General features: G+C 45.1%; 1 protein-coding gene across 4 annotated transcripts in view; it reads left to right on the forward strand.

Annotated features, from left to right (window-relative positions):
* The window catches only part of osbpl6 (oxysterol binding protein-like 6), a 54178-nt gene that overhangs the window by 20094 nt on the left and 21027 nt on the right, over positions 1 to 13057 (forward strand). For 2 of the 4 annotated variants that reach the window (XM_056289194.1, XM_056289196.1), the window contains exons 3-8: positions 4047 to 4169; positions 4635 to 4688; positions 5878 to 5991; positions 6138 to 6308; positions 9009 to 9153; positions 9464 to 9567. In XM_056289194.1, coding sequence (XP_056145169.1) covers positions 4047 to 4169; positions 4635 to 4688; positions 5878 to 5991; positions 6138 to 6308; positions 9009 to 9153; positions 9464 to 9567 — 711 coding nt within the window. The remainder of the gene's footprint in view (positions 1 to 4046; positions 4170 to 4634; positions 4689 to 5877; positions 5992 to 6137; positions 6309 to 9008; positions 9154 to 9463; positions 9568 to 13057) is intronic. The other 2 variants (XM_056289195.1, XM_056289197.1) reach the window with 1 other exon arrangement.

A 13057-nucleotide genomic window follows, 5' to 3' on the forward strand; every position in this document is an offset into this window, starting at 1 on the left:
TTGGTTCTCCTTGCCCGCTATGGCCTGTTGTCTGTTCTGCCTTGGTGTTTGTATGTTGTGTTTTTGTGTGAGAGTTTTATTATACTGGCTGCAAACTAATTTCCCTGTAAGGGGCAATAAAGACACTTTTGACTTGATGGTAGGTTTTGCACCTAAGACATCTTAGCCTCGTCCAATTTGTAAAGGCAATCGAAGTAGTTCTGGAAGTGGTAGTAGTAGTAGTAGTAGTAGTAGTAGTAATAGTAGTAGTAGTGGCAGCTTTTACTCTAGTGTGGCCGAAAGGTCTTACAAATTAATCCTGATGCCCTCCCTGTCGTAGAGACTGGAAAGTGTACCTACTTTTGTGCTCCCGCGTCCCTTCCCAGGAGCCTATATGGGGGACAGATGTGTGAGGAAGACCTGCTATCAGAACTGGGCTACTGCCTCAGTATCTATAGGGCTGACTTAGCTTAAGGTGTCCCTAAGGAGGGTTTGTCCTTGCTGTTGTTCACTGAGTCCTTACCTGTAATAGTTTGATTCATCGCCGCATTATGAGGTCCGCCGTGCCACATTGTTGAGTGTCACTGTCGGTGGAGGATCCCCCAAGATTTATCTTACACAAATATCAACACAAAAGTTCACGGAGACTGGCTAGAATCAATTTCGGATTGAACTGAGCAGTTTTTGTTTTTGTTTTTTTTCCCCATTTCGCAATCGAAAAGGCATGTGTTCGTTCATTCGTTCATTCATTCATTCATCCATCTATGTAGAGATAGATAGATAGATAGACAGATAGATTGATCCCCCCCCTTTTCCCTTTTTCTCCCCAATTGTATCCGGCCAATTACCCCACTCTTCCGACCGGTCGCTGCTCCACCCCCTCTGTTGATCCGGGGAGGGTGGCAGACTACCACATGCCTCCTCCGATACATGTGGAGTCGCCAGCCGCTTCTTTTCACCTGACAGTGAGCAGTTTCCCCAGGGGGACGTAGCGCGTGGGAGGATCATGCTACCCCCCCCCAACAGGCGCCCCGACTGACCAGAGGAGGCGCTAGTTCAGTGACCAGGACACATACCCACATCCGGCTTCCCACTCGCAGACACGGCCAATTGTGTCTGTAGGGACGGACGCCCGACCAAGCCGGAATAGATTTTATTTTTAACCCTTTGTTAACCAGTTACTCTCTCGTTGAGAACAACAGTCTCTATTTTAAAGGAGACCCGGTTAAGGGAGTCCCTTCAAGGCACATATAAAAGACACAGGCAGAAAACAGTAAAGTATTAATTGATGCAAAGAGAAGCAAAATTGGGGGCGTCCGGGTAGAGTAGCGGTCTATTCCGTTTCCTACCAACACGGGGATCGCCAGTTCGAATCCCCGTGTTGCCTCCGGCTTGGTCAGGCGTCCCTACAGACACAATTGGCCGTATCTGTGGGGGGGGGAGCCGGATGTGGGTATGTGTCCTGGTCGCTGCACTAGCGCCTCCTCTGGTCGGTTGGGGCGCCTGTTTGGGGAGAGGGGGAACTGCGGGGAATAGCGTGCTCCTCCCACGCGCTACGTCCCCCTGGTGAAACTCCTCACTGTCCGGTGAAAAGTAGCGACCGGTGACTCCACATGTATGGGAGGAAGCATGTGGTAGTCTGCAGCCCTCACCGGATCGACAGAGGGGGTGGAGCAGCGACCGGGACAGCTCGGAAGAGTGGGGTAGTGGCCGGGGTACAGTTGGGGGAGAAAAAGGGGTAAAATTGAAGAAAAAAAAATCACACAGAAAGGCAGCCTGTGTTCGTTTGTTTGGCAGGACCCGTGCAATTTTAAATGCTGTGTGCTTGTTTTTAGTCTGCCACAATATCCTTCATTACCGATTTATGCTCACCAAGAGAGGACAGCTCTTTACGTTTTATCTGTTACGGGTTTTTACAGAGCGTTCTGTGAAGGGAGGAGTACAGAGAACATGAATGTGTTGACACCTTATTCAGTTTGGGTTTTAGGGACCGAAAGCCAAAATAAAATCCCAAAATAATAAAATCTATGCTAATTTAAAATCACGAGTCTGTAGCTATTGAATGGAAAATGGGGATGCACTGACCATCAATTCACAAAACAGCCGGTTTATTTTTATTACTGGGTGGTTGCAATCGCTAAAATGTGTTCTGTAAGTGCACTGGAAAGTCTTTATTGCAGCATAATTCATCACTGACTTAGTGCACCGTTGACACGTCGGTTTTAGACCGTGAGTCTGTCTCCGTTATGCCTGTAATAATAAGCAGGAAGCTTGTCTGGAGGTTTCCACAGAAGCTGTCGGTGGTTATTGCCTATTAGGCTAAGACTGAGGCCGAGGAGGATGCACGCGAGACCTTAGTTACGAACAAAAGTTGACATATTAATCTATGCACTGGCATCATGGCAACAAAACGCAGTTCATTTGTTCAGCTGAGACTGACCTTATCTCTCACTGGAATTGGGCCAACTACTGAGAAGGTGATATGGTTGCTCAAGAAGGTATTAGATTTTTTTTTAAACTGGGTTTAGGGTCTCACATCGGGGAAGATGTGGGAAGATGGCTGCGCATATTCGCGTTTGCAGCAGCCTTACCCAGTGCCGGTGTCGGAGGATGGCGCCGGCCTCACCCAGGACCGTCCATGCAGTGTCTTTGTCCACGTCTGCGTCTAAGTTTTGTCTTCGTTTGATGACTGGGAGAGCTGGCGCTGGCTCGTTTGGGAGAGCGGGGCAGGCTAAGCTAACTGCTAGCTCATGCAGACCGGCAGTTCCGATAACACCGAGGGCGTTCTGGCAGTCGCCTCACCTGGCGTTGACTGTGCGTTTTTGATGTCGTCGTGAGGCCTACGGGGAGGTTTGTCGAGGGCGTATGGCTGGGAGAGCTTGGTCTGCATCGTCTGGTGGGCCCGGAGACCACGGCCCCTGCCTGGAGCTGGGCCCGAGGAGGAAATGCCGAGGGCGGTCTGACAGGACGCGGAAGCGGGGCGGGCTAAGCTAACTGCTAACCCGTGCAGACTGGCAGTTCCGACAGTCATCCTAGCTTGGGTTCGTTCCCTTGGGCAGTGATTTTTGTTTAGTTTGGATATACATATGTGTTGGTTTGGATATATGCGTTCTTGTGGTTTTTGGACGTGTTTTCGTCGTTGTGTTGTACTGCTGTGGGCTGGGGGAAGCGGTATTTCGTTTAATTTCATGTACGCAAGTGCATGAAGTGAAATGACAAAAGTATTCCTGATTCCAGTGGCCCACATGCTCTGGGCTATTAAAAGGAGAGGCTGCCAAGGGTGAGGGAGAGTGACCTCATTAGCAGATGGAGCAACACACTTGGTCTTTTGATTAACCAAACTGTTGTCTGCGTTTGTCAAGTGTCCTGCAGTTCAAGGTCAGCTGTCCTCCAGTCCCCACTCCAACAGCAGCCTTAAGGGCCGCGGCATCCCTCTCTGCAACCAAGAGCCGCAGCTTATGGTTTGTTTCGCTAGAGAGCTGATGTTTGGTATTTCCTTATTGGCTTTGCAGGTTTGGTCGCTACCGACTCTGCACGCAAGTTAGGCGTGCACGAAAAAACAGACACGTTTGATTACGCGTGCACACACATGCAAACACACACATGCAACACACGCTCATGCAGACACCAGATCTCACTGTTAGGTCTGCTGATAACTGCAAGGGGGTCATGTTTATCACCTGTTATTAGACATTTTATTTTGCTTTCATTGCAGCTGGGCTGGGTGATGTCATTTAAGTCCTCACATGACCCTACCATCTCTCCGCTGCCTTTGATTTGCAGACCCAACAGGAGCAGGAAGAGCAGAGTCAGGCAAAATCTAATGGAGCGGAAATGCTGAAGGTGCAAGAGGAATTGAGATGGGGCATTATTCCAGTAAAATGTGTAGTACATTCAAAGAATAAAGAATTGGGTCCTGTATGTCTTTTGTTTTCCTCTACTAATCAAACTGTAGGCGTGTTAGGGAAAATCTTTTTTTTTTTGTTTAAATGCAAGTGCTTTTCCTATTCCTCTGGCTCTGGAGGAGATTAATTTTGACAGAGCACCCTGTTTTTATTTAATCCTAGGAGGCAGACAGCTGGGAAATCATCGAGGGGCTGAAAATCGGTCAGAGCAACGTCCAGAGGCCAGATAAACATGAGGGCTTCATGTTGAAGAGGCGAAAATGGCCCCTGAAAGGCTGGCACAAGGTGGGGCTCTGCTGACCTGACGAGACGCAACCCTCTCGCACTCCGTGGAATCGATTTCCTTTGTGAAAACACACTTTCGAATACGGCTGCCCTTGTAATTTTAGAAACAGTCCTCTGTCTAGTGTAATTGAACAATCTAATTTCCTTTTCTTTCTCTCCCGTCCTCTGCCTTTACTTGTCCTTTTTTTTTGCTGTGACAAGCAAGTGACTAGAGGATCTCTCCTTAGAGACAGTCTTCATTCATCCCAAGCTTTTATGGTGCTTTTTTTAGAAGCATACACAGTCAGTATCACGTATCTAATTCCCATTCAGCAAAAGTACTCAACGTAATAACTTGTGAATTAAGAAGGTAAAACTGATTAATACCGGTTAATGCCATTTACATGCAACCTCCCTGTCTTTGTTTTAAAAACTGTTATTAATTACCAAGGCTTGATTTTTGGTCCCGTCTCTGTTTTTCCACAGCGCTTTTTTGTTCTGGACAATGGTATCCTGAAGTACTCCAAGTCCCCCATTGATGTAAGTAACCCCGACTGACACCCACAGGCAGAAGTAGAGGGCAGCCTGGCCCGACACGGCGTGAGTCAGCACTTACAGCCGCAGCAATGGTCACATGGCTAACTGTTTCTGTGCACCGTGTCAATCTGCAGGAAATCTGAAAAACTGACAAAACTGCCGTGTCTTCAGCAATTACATAGATCCACAATCCAGCCATTTAGTATATACTGTACTGTACACTGTACGTATACTGGTATGCTCTGTCATGTCCGTCTGCCTCCGGCATGTATGTAAGTAACCTGCTAACATCTATTTCAGCATCTCTGGTATATTCTCTGCACCACTGCACTTTATCGCCCCCTATTTTGCCTCTCTACAGTCAATCTTTGTGTATATATCTGAAGATTGTTGTGCTGTATTGTTATACTATGTTAAGTACACTGAGAGAGCCACGAAACCAGAGTCAAATTCCATGTGTGTGTAATCCTATACATGGCCAATAAACATGATTCTGATTTGATTCTGAAAGTGACTTAACCTTCGTCATACACAACTGAGGCAAAAAAAATTGCTTTAGCGTCCAAATAGCGTAGCGGTCTATTCTGTCGCCTACCAATACGAGGATTGCTGGTTCGAATCCCCGTGTTACCTCCGGCTTGGTCGGGCGTCCCTACAAACACAATTGGCCGTGTCTGCGGGTGGGAAGCCGGATGTGGGTACATGTCCTGGTCGCTGCACTAGCGCCTCCTCTGGTCAGTTGGGGCGCCTGTTCGAGGGGGGGAATAGCGTGCTCCTCCCAGGTGCTATGTCCCCCTGGTGAAACTCCTCACTGTCAGGTGAAAAGAAGCGGCTGGCAACTCCACATGTATCGGAGGAGGCATGTGGTAGTCTGCAGCCCTCCCCGGATCAGCAGGGGGGGCGGAGCAGCGACCGGGATGGTTAGGAAGAGTGGGGTAATTGTGCAAGTACAATTGGGGAGAAGAAGAGGGGAAAAAGGCCCCCAAAAAATTGCTTTGTGTTCCTCTGCTCATTCACAACTCTGTACAGGTTTTCAGTTATTGTTTTTACTTAACAAACGTAACTTTGTGGAATGTCACAAAATGCGAGGAGTTTTAATTTGAATGTCAACATTTGGAAGTGGAAATACACAACTTTGTGCTTTCTAATCGAAATTTGACGGTGACCTTAATTATTTTCGCCATCACCTCAGATCCAGAAAGGCAAACTGCATGGAAGCATCGATGTTGGTCTTTCCGTCATGTCCGTCAAGAAGAGGGCCCGCCGCATTGACCTGGACACCGAGGAACACATCTATCACCTGAAGGTGAGCAAGAACGAGTCCTTGACATCAAGCAGAAGTGGTCAAGTGTCAATAGACAAAAGTCACAGGCATCAACTTCTCCCACCTCAAAAAGAGCACACCAGCACCGAGGTCTCTCACTGTCTGTCCCTTTCTTTCCCTCCTCCAAGGTCAAATCCCCAGATATCTTTGATGCCTGGGTGTCCAAGTTGCGTCACCACCGGCTGTACCGTCAGAATGAGATTGTGCGATCACCCCGGGATGGCACCATCCGAACTTTTCCTCCCTCAGCTGCTATGGAGTCCCCCCAGCCAGCCCCCACTGCAGGACATGAAACCAAGGTGGGTGCCCCCACCATCCCCCTAGTTCTCTTGTAATATTTTTACTCCAAGGATCCATGTTTAATCCATGATATCCCAGCACAGGGCTGACCTGTGTTGAACACTTTTACACAAACCCGATGACTTGCGTTATCTGCATGTCAAGCCGTTATCACAAGACATGGGAATGGGTCACTGGTCATGCATTGTGTCAGATGATACAACTTTGATTACAGCTACTTCAACATGGAGCCAACTGTGGTGGACAATTTCTTCAGCACAATTGCCTTAATTTGTTTTATTGTAAGCTTTAGCCTATCTCAAATGCGGCAGTTTTACCAGCTCCAAACAGTCATTAGGCGGAGGAGAGTACAAGAGATGGTGGAGGGGGTCAGACGTCGCCGGCATTATTTACGGAGGAGGAGAACATTTAATGTTTTCCTCTGCAGCTGTTTTGGGTCTCAGTCCCATTAGGGCGCGCTGTATGAAGTCGGCAATGTCAGCCAGTGAACCGCTCGACCCGTGTCGGGCCTTTTTCATCAAGTGACCCGCATTACAGATGCGGGTCCGAACCTGATCTGGATGTTGGTTTGGAGTGACGCAGCAAACTGACGCATTACGTGCCGTGTGAAAACGCAGTCGCTGTGATGCGGTTTGCTGCTTCCTCAGGTCAGTTTGCAATATTTGGGTTGGGAACTTATGATAGATTAAAGAGAACTCTCCTCCGTGTTATTACTCAACTTCCTTTACTGTCAAAATGACACTGAGTGGCGTCCAGGTGACGTGGCAGTCTGTTCCATTGCCAACCACCATGGGGATCGCCGGTTCGAATCCCCGTGTTGCCGCCGGCTTGGTCGGGTGTCCCTACAGACACAATTGGCCGTGTCTGCGGGTGGGAAGCCTGATGTGAGTATGTGTCCTGGTTGCTGCACTAGCACCTGCTCTGGTCGGTTGGGGGCGCCTGTTCAGGGGGGAGGGGGGACTGGGGGGAATAGCGTGATCCTCCCATGCTCTACGTTCCCCTGGTGAAACTCCTTACTGTCAGGTGAAAAGAAGCAGCTGGCGACTCCTCATGTATCAGAGGAGGCATGTGGTAGTCTGCAGCCCTCCGCGGATCGGCAGATGGGGTGGAGCAGCGACTGGGACGGCTCGGAAGAGTGGGGTAATTGGCTGGATACAATTGGGGGGGGGAAATGGATGTTGAGTGCCCCCCCCCCCCCCCCGTCTCTCATGACGTCCCACAGTGCTGCTCCTGTCCTCCAGAGAATGGAGTCAAAAGGCATTGGGGAGCTGAAACAGTTTTTTAGATTTCAAGTTTCTACTACGCACAACGCTTAAAAAGAAGCCTCTGCATTGAGCAAAATGCAGTCACTGATTCAAGGAGAGTATGGCATAGGAAATGAAGGATTGCCAAGACCTGTTATAATGAGAAGCCCGGGTCTCTAAGAAGCACCAAAGAGGGAGAAATATAACTCATAACAGGAGACGACAGGCGGACTTCACATGATCAGAGAGGATTCTCTTGGCTTTGTGTGGGATGTTGAATATACAGGCCTGTCAACTCAATACCCATCACCTTGTCTGTGTGTGAGGTTTTTTTTTCTTGTAAGCTCCTTTGTGTAGTTGCTGCATTTCCATACAAACAGATTACGGCGAGAGCTGGAATAAAGAAACGTTAAAGAGTGGATAGACAGCTTAGTCAGGAAGTCTGCAAAAACAAGTTAACTGTTTTTGTTGACGGGCTCTGTTGTTCAACATAACATTGTATTGTGTGTTAATAGCTCTGAGCCCGTGTTACATGGCTAATGACAAGACTAATGGCGGTGAATGTGTAATTAGATACCTGCCTAATGCTCCAATGCAGATTGGACAAGTAATTGTAGCCTGATCATTAGCAAAACAGCCCGGCATGTTTGTCTAGACTGTTTCCAGCACAGTGAACCACCGGTGGCCCTGGTGAGAAGTGTCTACACGGTGTGTGTGAATGTGTTGGGTTGGCTTGTGTGAGGTCTCCTGAGAGGGTTAGCTCTCCTCCGGCTGACTCAGGCCATTAGAGATGATAACTGGACCCTGGACTCACAGCAGCTGGGCCCTGGTCTCAAGAGCGCTCCCCGAAGAGCAGGGTAAATGAAGAGCTCCAATCCCAGAGTGGGAATTACTGCTACGTCAGGAAGTCAATGCCAACCAGCAACCTCAGCAGATGTTCATTGTGGTCTCATGGCTTTTACCGATTTGTGCTATAACATCCAGTATATACACAGTATATTTTTTATTGTTTTGCGTCAATGAAAAGTTCATTAAGCACGTCAAACTTTTTTTGACGCTAATGCAATGACACACACTCACAACTCGTAGCTCCCCCAGTTAAATCATAGTCTCCTACTGTATGCCACTCATTGGCTCCAATAGAGTAGTTGAGAAGGATGTGCCTTGCTCATGGGTACCTCAGCAGCAGTTGTTGAGAGAGGGGAGAACATTGCTTGCTCCCTTTCTCCATCCATTTAAACGGCATCTCATATATCAGCGATGTCGTTCATCCAAGATGTGATTTCTAGGGCAAGTCTTCCTTTCTCAATGTCAACATACATACAAACCGAACTGATTTATCCATGATACTCCTGAGTCAGACATTGCAATCAAACCCTGCGTTAATCGAAACGGAGATTACATTCCCGGGCTCATTTGTCAGTATCCAGCTTCTCTTATCTTATTCCCGTACAGCAGGCCAAGCCTAGCAGCCTGCCGTGGCAGCAGGTGGCCCCCAGCAGCAGCAGCAGCAACAGTCTGCCCGCCTCCTACAGCAATGGCCAAAGCAAGGTGGCAGCATGGCTGCAGGAGTCGGAGGAGATGGACAAGTGCGCAGAAGGTAAATGCTCCATGAAAACACCCCACTCCCACCCCAACCCCAACCCTCTGAACCCTGCATCTTCTCCCTAATCTTTTTAAGTAATGTGAATGGCATTGAGTGTGCTCTCCCCTCATATGCAAGACATCCAAATATAGTTTTAGAAAGCCCAAATGGATTAATGTTAAAACATGACCGCCATTGTTAATGTGGTGAAAGAAGTGTTTTAAAAAGTCTCACGACTCTCTTATTTCTTAGAAATTGATTGATAGTCGTCATACAACATAAAATTGTGTGTGTTTGTTTGTGATTTTTTTTTTTTGTGTTTTAGAGCTCGCACGCTGCCAGTCCAACCTGATTGAGCTCAGCAGATTACTGCAGAGTCTGGAGATCCTACAGAGGACTCAGTCTGCACCCAACTTCACTGACATGCAGGTGAAGCAGACACATCCATTAACACAAGTGCACAGATACCCATGCAGGCACATAAACATGTAAACACACACAGAGCTGGGGGGAAAGAAAGCGTAATCTGGCTGGCGGGACATCTCGACACCATTCAGTCTAGTTATTTTCACTCCCAGGTTCTTTCCAAGTCTGTTTCTGTAAAGTGATGGGGGGTATGATGATGGGGTATATTGCCCAAGCAACAATGGAGGTGTGTGTCTCAAGCTTCTATTGTGAGGCCCCAGCTGTTAAAAATTCAGCTGTCAACTGCATTACTCCTCAAATCAAAAGATGCTGTCTTCTCCTTTAAACAATACCTAATGAAACAAGACTGGAATAATGTTTATGTGGAAGATGTCGATGTAGCCTATGACACATTTCTGTCCATAACAACTGCTCTCTATCAAAAAAATTGTCCCCTACTAAAGAAAGTAGTGGAACAAAAATATGCTGAGAAACTGTGGCTAACTAAGGGAATATTAAACGCATGCAAGCGAAAAAAGATCTATTATATAAAGAATGTTTAAAGGAAAGAACAGCAGAGGCCGAACACACACAGTATAAGATATATAAAAACAAACTAACACGAATTATGAGAAGCAGCAAAAAGGAATGTGAAATTATGGGAGGGAAATGAAAACAACATAAAAAATACATGGCAAATATTGAACGGCATTATTACAAAAGGAACTTGGAAGGCAGGATACCCCAACCATTCCCTGACAAAAAACAACACAACCACTACTGCTATGGCTTCAGCTGTAGATGAGTTCAATGAATGTTTTGCTAGTGTTGGTCCTGGTTTGACAGGGGAGATTGCAAAAACTGGTGGCAATGATGGTTTAGAAAGTAAAGATAGATATGTTAAGGAAATAAAATTCATAAGAGGGACTGACAAATAAAGAAATTATTGACACTGTAAAAAAAACTCAAGAGCCAGAAGTCCACAGACTGGAATGGTATTGACATGTATACAGTTAAAAATATTATCAAATGTATAGCCAAACCCCTGACACATATCCCTAACCAGTCTCTACAAACCAGTGCATTTAAAAAAAAAAATGAAAACAGCTTAAGTTAGACCAATATATAAAGCTGGAGACAAACATGTACTCTCAAACTACACACCTGTTTCCCTGCTTCCACAGTTCTTTAAAATACTGGAAAAAACATTTTATACAAGGCTAGGTGATTTTATCACAAAACAATGTTCGGTATGAACAACAATATGGTTTTAACCTCATTTAACCCCATCTGCACTGGTAGAATTTGTAAAAGAAATTACAAAGGCAATAGAAAAAAAAAATGCAGTAATGGTATTTCTGGACTTAATAAAGGCATTTGACACGGTAGGTCATGAGTTATTAATAAAAATATGAATATATGGTATCAAAGGGATAGCACTGTCCTGGGCATTCATTATCTACAGAATAAGTACCAGGTCGGAATACAAAACTTCAAATCACCCTTACTGAAGTTTAGGTGTGGGGTGCCCCAGGGCTCAGTGTTGGGACCATTGTTGTTCATATTGTACGTAAACAATATATGTGAAGTGTCAAAAACCCTGAAAACCATTCTATTTGCAGATGATACAAACTTACTCTGCTGTGGAGACAACTTGGAACAACTCTTGGATACAGTGGGAAAGGAATTGAGCAGGATGAAGAGTTGGTTTGATGCAAATAAACTAACACTGAATTTAAGCAAAACAAAATTTAGAATCTTTGGGAATCGATCTACCAACTCAAGACAAGAAACTCATGATAAATGACGTAGTAATTGAAAAAGTATCTGAAATTACATTTCTCTGAGAATTAACAGGCAACAAATTAAGTTGGAAGCTGCACATAAATTATATTTAAGCTAAAATATCCAAATTAGTTGCAATACTGAACAAAGTCAAAGATCTACAAAATCAAGCTCCCCTATATACATTGTACTGTTTTCCCATACATTAACTACTGTGTGGAAGTGTGGGGGAACACATACAAAACAAACACAGATCCGATCTTCAACCTCCAAAAAAAGAGCTATACGAATTGTAAATAAAACCGCTTACAGAGAATCAGCACATCAACTTTTTATCAAAGATTTTGTTGATTTTAAAACTATTCAAATTATGTACAGAGTAATAAATCAAGAAATTACCTGTTAGTGTCCAAGGGTTGTCCTAACTGAGAGAAAGTAAACACAATTTGAGAAGAACCTGTATATTCAAAAAACCACCGCTAAGGACAGACGCAAAACATCACTGTGTTACAGCCAAGGGAGTTGGTTTGTGGAATAACTGCAGTTACGAGCTGAACATGTGGTACTTTATTTGAACTAAATCAGAATCAGAATACTTTGTTCATCCCCGAGGGGAGAATGGGGGAAATAAAAAGACTCCTCAGAAACAAAACATTGAACGGTTATGAGATGGACCAGTGACCAGTTTTTTGTTTGTTTGTTTTTTTTGTTGTTTTTTTTTTGTCCAAATGGGTTGATTTGTTTGAGTCGACTGAAATAGAAATCACAGACAGACACTGATGGCTGTAAATTGAACTTTCTTTTTCTATTATCAATTATTATCTATTATCAATGCGTCATGCAATCATGAATAGTATAAGGGGGTAGGACTAGAAAAGTTCTCAACTTCTTCTTACATGATCAGTATTATTTGAGTTGCTTATTTGTTGCTTATATGTTGCCGATGATTTTGTTTATTTCTTTTTATTGCCTATATGTTTTCTTCAGCATATTCAATAAAATTGATTGATTGAAAAAAAAAAAAAGACCAACCACATTCAGCCTTGTTCATAGAAACACCTTCTTGCTTCCCCTCTAACTGATTGCTATCTAATTGCTTTTATTTTCATTTGGCTTGAACTGATTTTATTTTTTAACCACACATATAACATTGCCTTGAAATTATGTTTGCTGCTTGGTGATGTCTTCTCCGATTAACTGCAGTCACATTGTGTCCTGTTTTCTGCTTTATTTGTGGCCATGTTTGCTCTGTTAACCACCTTTTGTTGCATATCTTGTTCCACACGTGCGTCGTAGACCAATTGTGTAGAATTGTCAAAGAAAGAAAAGCGCTTGAACAGAAGATGGAGAACAAAAAGTGTTGGCAAAGATGTGAAATTCCAACTCCAGGTACCTACTTTTGCTCAGATCTTTAACCTGTTTCTATTTCAGACACATTGGCTCAGACTAACACACACACGCACACACACACGTTAACACATAACACACACAGACTTGAAGCTAGTTTAGATTAGTTTAGCGCGCTCTTAAACACAGAATGAGTGCAGTGTCCAAGAAACTAAGAACTCCGAACTACTCCGAGGAGCTCTCTGTATAAACGTAGTACCCCGGCTGCTTTTTAAAGTGAACATTGGGGTCACTGCACTCTTAAGGTTCAGAAACAACCGTCCTGGGGGCATCCGGGTAGTGTAGCGGTCTATTCTGTTGCCTACCAACACGGGGATCGCCG

The sequence above is a fragment of the Lampris incognitus genome, chromosome 11 (genome assembly GCF_029633865.1).
Source record: "Lampris incognitus isolate fLamInc1 chromosome 11, fLamInc1.hap2, whole genome shotgun sequence".
In the NCBI taxonomy this organism is placed as follows: Eukaryota; Metazoa; Chordata; class Actinopteri; order Lampriformes; family Lampridae; genus Lampris; species Lampris incognitus.